The sequence below is a fragment of the Nannobrachium achirus genome (genome assembly GCF_963921795.1).
Source record: "Nannobrachium achirus genome assembly, chromosome: 7".
Taxonomy (NCBI): Eukaryota; Metazoa; Chordata; class Actinopteri; order Myctophiformes; family Myctophidae; genus Nannobrachium; species Nannobrachium achirus.
In genome coordinates, this window is record NC_137816.1 from 15,871,649 (window position 1) to 15,879,687 (window position 8,039).

General features: G+C 41.0%; 1 protein-coding gene across 1 annotated transcript; it reads left to right on the top strand.

Annotated features, from left to right (window-relative positions):
* The first annotated feature begins 251 nt into the window (after window positions 1-251).
* LOC308288297 (ketosamine-3-kinase-like) lies at window positions 252-750 on the top strand. The gene has a single exon (XM_080729697.1). It carries the CDS (start codon window positions 295-297, stop codon window positions 658-660), a length of 366 nt encoding a protein of 121 aa, XP_080585823.1. The 5' UTR covers window positions 252-294; the 3' UTR covers window positions 661-750.
* The last annotated feature ends 7,289 nt before the right edge of the window (window positions 751-8,039 follow it).

Below are 8,039 nucleotides of genomic sequence, written 5' to 3' on the forward strand. Positions count from 1 at the left end.
AAATAAACGTTTTATTTATTTTTTTACTTTACTGGAGTATTTACAAGTTTCATTACTCCACTCCATGTCAGAGGCAAATATTGTAGCCTACTTTTACTCCACTACAATAATTTGAACACTTTAGTTAATAGCTAGTTTTTGGATTTTGATTATGACAAAATATACATGACCCAGGTCAGATAACAGGTCAGCTATATCCATATCTGGATATGTAGAGTACTACTGTTGTACTGTAACACACAGTAGCAGGCTACATCTCTTTAGTAATACAGATAAACTGACAATTCTAGTCACATGCTCTCCTGTCTCTTGCGTTTACAGCTCAAGATCCCTCAGATGTTTGCAGACGTGGAGGTGGTCCCTGCCCTGCTTCACGGAGACCTGTGGGGAGGCAACGTGGCAGAGTGCTCAGAGGGCCCCGTCATCTTTGACCCGGCTTCGTTCTACGGCCATTCAGAGTACGAGCTGGCCATCGCAGGGATGTTCGGCGGCTTCAACAGCTCCTTCTACTCCGCCTACCATGACAAGATTCCCAAGGCACCGGGATTTACGCAGAGAAATCAGCTTTACCAGCTCTTCCACTACCTGAATCACTGGAACCACTTTGGAGGAGGCTACAGAGGCTCATCCATAAGGATTATGAAGGACCTTGTGAAATGAGTGTGCATGTACCGATTCTAATACAGCTTTAAACCTCTAACATCCAAAAGCTTTAGTCTTAAACTCGTGTCATATTGTAACAGAAACCACTTTAACTAATATAAACATCACTGCTAAATGCTTAGAGGTTGAGCATATTATGTCTTTAAACCTCCAATATAAAAAAGTGTCTTCATACATGATTCTCAGTCATCTGGATCAAAAGTTCATTTTTTAGAGATGGCGCCAGGCGACATTTTGAATTTGGCCCTCTAGCAAAAAATGCCGGGATTTTTGCGAGGGACCTGGGGGCTAAATCTTTTATAAAGGGTCCATAGAGGTCAAATCAATCATCAAACCATCCTTCCCAGAGGATGGTCACAGAACCTCAGAATGAGACTCTACTAATACTCTCTTGTCCTCCAGGTTAGCAGGAGTGTTAGTTGACCAGGCAGCCACAGCCCACCTTGTTCTATCACCCAACTGGTTGGTAGAAATAGGAAATACTGACTGAAAACCCAGCTTTAAACACACCAACTCTGCTGTTTTTTAGCAGGGTTGATATGATATATGATATAGTACTTTGTCAGTTCTCACTGAAATTTGTCTTGCGACACAGCAGCCATGTATGCGACACATAACATATGCAAACATTTAACACAGGAAACAAAAACAAGACAGGTTTACATACATAAGGATAATATGGACAAGAGCAGTGTCCAACCACCAAGCCTACCTATGGCCGAACTCCTGATTAAGCCTTAAAGTCGACTGATGGACAAAGGACCTTTTTAGTCTGACCTTATTATTACACACTGATATATCCACAGACACTATTATATAAAATCCCTGGCTTCTCCCTTGCTCTTTTTTTGGACCCACCCCTCTCAAAACCAGGTAGGTTGACTAGAGTTGTTTGACACTTGGCTCCCCAATGATACTGCTTCCACGAAGCTCCATGTTTACCACTTGAACTACGCTCTCCTGCTCCTGCTCATGTATCATTAAGCCCTGTCATGCTCACCCTGGCATGCTCACCCTTGGCCGTGGTGGCTCACTCTGTCCCTGTGACCAGGCATGCTCACTCTTTCCCTCCTTGGCTTCCCATGCAGTCACACGTCCTGTCGTCCTCTGCCTGTACGCCTGGCGGTGGCCATGGGCAGCCACCTCCCCTCCTTCAAGATCCACCTGTTGTTGCTGCACAATGTCGGGTAGGCTACTGTACATGTTGAAGCTACTGTATATGCTAACCCCTGCAGAAAACATGTCTGTAATATTAACATATTTGCCAGCTTGCCTCTAGATCAGGGGTCTTCAACAGGGGGTCCTCAGAGTTACTACAGGGGGTCTGGAAAATATTTGTGTGATGGTGGAACATTAGCCGGAAATAGCAGATCTACAAGCTCACAACACCTTGCAGAGCTTGTAGATCAGCTACTTTCTGAAAATACACATTAAAATGAATCCAACACTGATGATATTAGTGCTGTCAAGCAAGTCTAGAGCTATCTATGAAATCTATGAACAAGTTTAATCTGCAACAAAATGCTGTACAATATGTAGTGGGGGTCCCTGCTTCATCTCTCTCTCAGCTAAGGGGAATCCATGACCCCTGCTCTAGATTATTACTTTGACCCACAACTTCCCCTTACTGTGCATGTCTTCTATGTTGTCTGCAGCCAGGTACTGTGGGGAGAACCTGAGAAAGCAGGAATATGGTCATGGATAACAACAACAACGGGCGTGGAGAGAGACTACCATGTAGAGAGAGACGACATTGAGGAGAACGAGGAGGTTGAGCAGATCCATTACGAGGACTTGTTTGGCATTTTTGAACTAAACCCCCTTGATTGGGAATTTGGCCATTCATATTTATCACTTGGACTTTTTTGGCTGGTCGGTTCCTTTGTTGGTGGATTTGTCCTGGGCTGCATGATGAACAGGCAATAAAGAATCTGTCATTTGTAAAATAAAATAAAAAACAAAAACAAATCTCCACACACCTTGTGCTTTTTCTCTTTTACACATGTACTACAGAGAGTGCAGATGGGGGTGGATGGGGCCTATAAGTGATGCGATCGGGCCAGATCAGTGTCAGTATAGAAAATCATTAAATTAACCAATGATGATTAATTCAATAGCATGGGGGAAAAACACAAAATAAGTTGAGTGCATTAGGAATTTGGAACACTCCCCCTGTTGGGCCACAAGGTGGCAGTGGAAATAAGGAAAAGTAAATAAAAATGGACCTCTTCATTATTTTCAAAGAAACTATTTAATGTTCCATTGGCATTGACCAAAAATACCCTCCTATATAAAATATTAAACATATCCAGCAATAAATAAATAAAATCAGTAATAGACCTACATAAGGCTACATTGGCACATTTGGAATCATGGTGTCTTACAGCTGCAATCCGGACCTTTTTGTGAATAAATTTATATTTTAACCATTAAAATATGTATGATAGAGTATGCAAATTTGACTAGCACATCCGCATTCCATTGAGAAATGTGGACCCTGGAGTCAGGTAGGGCACATACTAGTTGACAAGTAATACTGTCTGATGTTCACAAGTGCAATATCTCCCCTGGCCAAGCAGAGATTGTGTCTTGAAAGACTGGTAGGAGTTTGGTGGTTCAAAACCCAGGCACACTAAGGAGTCAGGACATGCAACTTATGGATTGCAGGTTTAAACTTACAAGGAGTGAATTCATCAACAACAAAAGCCTTCATTACACAACAAGTCACAGTTTGATTTCTGCATATCTACATACGCTTTCATGAGAATAAATTAAATAGCCTACTATTAATGTTTCTAACCCTACATCATCAACCATTTAAAAACTTTGAATAAACCTTGATAAATTGGTGAATGAAAGGTGCCATATTCTTGTCTAATAATAATCTATACTTAGTAACTTTGATACAGTCAGGAGAGGCACCATGTTTTAGTGCCAAAACAAGTGAGACACAGCTATTCATTTGTTCTTCTTTTGTTGTGCAATAGAGTACTGTGTAATATTTTTGATTAAAAAAAATGGTGAGCTTGTAGAAGTTCTTAAACCCTCTCCAAGTAGAACTGTTATAGTCTCAAGCTCTCTACCAGAAAATGGAATGTTACTATAATGTTTTAACTAAGATATATAAACTTTAAATCACACATTAGTGTCATGGTCAGTGTCTGCTGCTTGACCTTCATGTAAGGGCACATTGCTGTACTCGCAGTCGGGGGCGAGGATCATGGCAGGCTTCTGATAAATGAAGGATTCATCTGATGGCTTCAGCATCTTATTTGTCTTCTCGTCCTGGTCTCTTTGGTTGTCCAGGATGTAGAAGGACCCCATCAGAAAGATTCCGGCGAGGGTGCCAGAAATGCTGCAGGCGTAGAAAATGTTGGAATACTGGCCTGTGCTGTCCACCAAGATCCCTGTAGAGAAGCAAACGAAATGACAGTAAGTAAAACTAACAAAAACCTTAGTGTTCATTTCAGTGTAGAGGTGGAGGTACCCTTAACTCTGAATGGACTTGTACCTCCGAAGAGTGTACAGTTGCAACCAAATGGACCTGTCCATGCAAGGGACCCGTCCACGGACAAGTAGGGAATTTAAGCAAGGACGGCTAAGGCAGTCCACTCCGGTAAACGGAAATGGATCGATAGATAAACCTGCTTGCCGTCACAACCCATCCTATTCCGTCAGAAACTATCTTTCCATGTAGTGTCTGCAACGTCACAAACCCTAGGTTGTTGTGTTTGAGAAGTAGTGTCTCAACTAAACTGTCATACATTTACACCGACTGCTTACATCATCTTTCTCTTTCCACTGCTGTGTAATGTGTTGGCATGCTCTGAATGAAGAAATAACACTAATACAATATGTCATAACCATGTTTATTAAAACTGTTTTAGAATAACAGATTGCTCCAGCACCTTCCTCCTTCCACAGCTGATCATGTCCAGCGCATGTAAGAAGCACCGGCTCGGCAAGTTAGCTGAGGCGTGACGGGGTGCTCTCTTTGTTTATGTCTGTGTTTATGTTTGACACCTGCTGCATAGACGCGGCACCATGGGAACCAAAGAGTTCAGTAAAATGGGTGGGAACCCGTCGATGATTTTGACTGCTATGGCGATTGCATCATTCTGCTTCCCCGGCGGGCTCTCTACCCATTCCGCTATGGCCACACCCAATTTAGCTGTATAACGAATGTACTGTAGGTCAGTGGTTTGATTGATTGATTGACAAAAGACAAAAATGGGGAACAGTACAAGTATAGTCAATACAATTGAAATGTAGTACAGTACAAGTACGGTTAAACACCCTGCCTAAAAGGAACATCTCAAATAAGACCTTTTACAGTCTTTTTTACGTTGAAAGTTCTCAACCTTTTCAGGACGCGAAACCCCAAAATAATCATATTTCAACTGTGGCCCCCCCACTCTGACGAGCAGTATTAGTTGAGGAATTACATTTTGTATAACATGGATGTATTATGAAAATAGCAGATCTACATGCTCACAACTATCGGCTATTTTCACAATTTCTGCCTCAATATTTGGAAATTTGGCCAATGTTTAATTTTTCATTTTAGAGGTATTAAAAAGTCCTTAAATTGTCACTTTACAAATGTGCATATACCCTCTATACACTCACACTTTATGTTGATCTGTTTACTGTTGAGAGAGAAAACAAAGTTCCACCTTAAGCTAATAATCTGGGGACCACCCCAAAATAATATTAGGTTTAGGTGGTAAGAAAGTGGGGAACATAGAACCTGGGGAACATAGGTACGGTCCCACCCCTACAACCCCACCCGTTCAGGCGTTCACTCAGATCAGCTAACACAGGGATATGGATATCTGTAAGCTCACAACGCAATAGCTACAGCACCATAATACTGTGCAGTACTACTCATAAGCCTATTCATGGGTTGCATTTGTAGTCCTAAACCAGCCATATTGAGGACCAACACAGGTGTTCAATTTGTCTGACTGGCATAGAAGTTAGAACCAATGTTCTACATTAATCAAAACACCTGTGTTGGTCCTCAAAATGGCTGGTGTAGGACTATGCAACCCATGAAGTATGGAGAGGCCTTAATACTAAGGCTACTTATAAAGGCCTCTCCATACTTCGACCGAAATGTTCGGTGAGTTGTGTTTTCCGACGTGCAAATTTCCGAACTCTCGTTCGGTCCAATGCTTTTCAGAAGTCCTGAGGGTCAATGAAATACTAGTGTTTGTTTGACTGTTGAAGGTAGGGTGGTGGATAAGTGAATAAAGTGATATATTTTGGTTAAAACAACCGTTTTTTCCCTTCTTTTTGTTAAAAGGTTAAAGCAGTAGACTAGTAGACTATAATACTGAAACCAGTACTCACCTCTTTAATAAACAGATATTATTCTTTGTGTCATCACTTCCAGTCAAGGGGCAAGTTCTGCCGATTTAAAATGACTCCAATACGGAAGTAAAACTTCCTATGATTGGCCGCTAGTTGCGCTGTTTTCCCCCTCGGCCGATAGCAAAAAGAATTGTTCACCATTGGATCCCATTCATTTTCCCCTTTCGTGTTCTAACCTTAATTAACATTTTCATGAATACTTTATGGTTCCTATCGCTAGTTATCGCTAGCCTTTCAATCACCATCATATGCGTTTTGTCGAAATTTGGTCCAATGTATTTTAAAATAAATTATAAAGTTGCGGGGTGGGGGCGGGGCCGACTTCTGATGAAACTGATCTGCGGCCAGCCTGCATGCACTGATGCACAATTCGGTTACCCAGAGCAGAACAGATCTAACAACTCGTCGTAATGCGACGCACTGTTAAGCCCCGTGCACACTGGGCCGATCCCGGGGCCGATTCCCCCGGGGCCGATTGTCGGGATGATCCCCGGGAAAATCGTTCGGTCGGCCCCGGAATCGGTCTTCACTCTGAACGGAACGGTACCCCGACACGAACGGATTATGTTAATTAGTTTTTTATGACATCGGGACTCGTCGGGAGCGCTCACGATAATATCAAAAAAGCTTGATATTGTCGGGTCATCGGGTAGGAATCCTTTACAATTAATGTCGTCTGAATGAGCCCACGGGATTGCTTCAGATTATATGAAGCCAGCTCTTCCCTTTTTTTTAGGCTGCGCAAAGTGTACACCTCACAATAGAATAGCCTACACTTTTATTATTATTATTACCTACTTACTTTTTAGCTAGATCGGTTTATTTTGTACAACGGCGTGTAAACATTTTTACAAAATAAATCTATTATACAAACCCAGGTTACAATGTACATTTAGCAGACGCTTAATCCAGAGCTATTAAAATGAGTGAGGACATAAATAAACACACATATATTCTCTATAATTATATAAATGTTAAAACATCGTTTTTGTTAATTCGCCTACAATGTATTTACTCTTATAGGCATATCAGCCACAAATACACGACTTGGTATTTATTTATTATGAAGGCTACCTACTGCCCGATTGTGTAACAAGCCTATATATAATGCCACCAAAACAATGCGTCTTTATTTGTTTTTTCTCGTCTTGATTTGTGCAAGTATGTCATGCCATTAAGCTAATAGCCCTACATAAACATATCGACACCAGACAACATATTAGTGGCCACTTACAGCCAAAATAGCCTATGTTCTAAGCCAAGGGAAGCCTATATTATTTTATAAACTCCTCTTTAACATTGGCATATGGCATTCTTGATAATTTGTCAATCATATGCCTACCACAGACTTACTTTACATTAGGCCTACTTCAGACCATTTATCAAATATTTCATGTAACATTTTGGAAACTGAAAACAGCACTTTTTATATGAAGTTGCATGTCCTGCTATCCTGTATAATTGCCATACCTCATATACCTGTTGTTGGAGCCAGGATGGGAGATCTCGGTCGGGAGCTCTTTTGGAATTTGAAGTTGGTCATAGCAGACTTCAGCGACGTGATGTTATGGCAATTATCTGGCTTTTTGTAGGTTTAGAACGGCTATTAGGTAATAATGTATTTCTCCCAAGTAACCACTCGTATATAAAGTGGTATAGCCTATAATATAATATAAAACTAAAAAGAAACACTCAACATTTAGCCTCACCAAATGGTATTAATTAAAACATTTGAAAATAACACTGAGGCTACAGTATAATTGTCAATAGAACAGTCTGCAGCACGTCAAACTAAGTTAGCACTTACATTCACTCACACATACAAATGTCACACAAATTTGCATAGGAACGCACACAAATAGACATAGGTTGATCTCACATTTTATTTCCAAAATATAAACCAGAATGAAATTGACTGAATCAAAGAGGAGGAATATGCTGAATGATGTAGGCCTGCTACTGTAAAAAACCTCAATCAAACAAATGACATGAATCAAGCG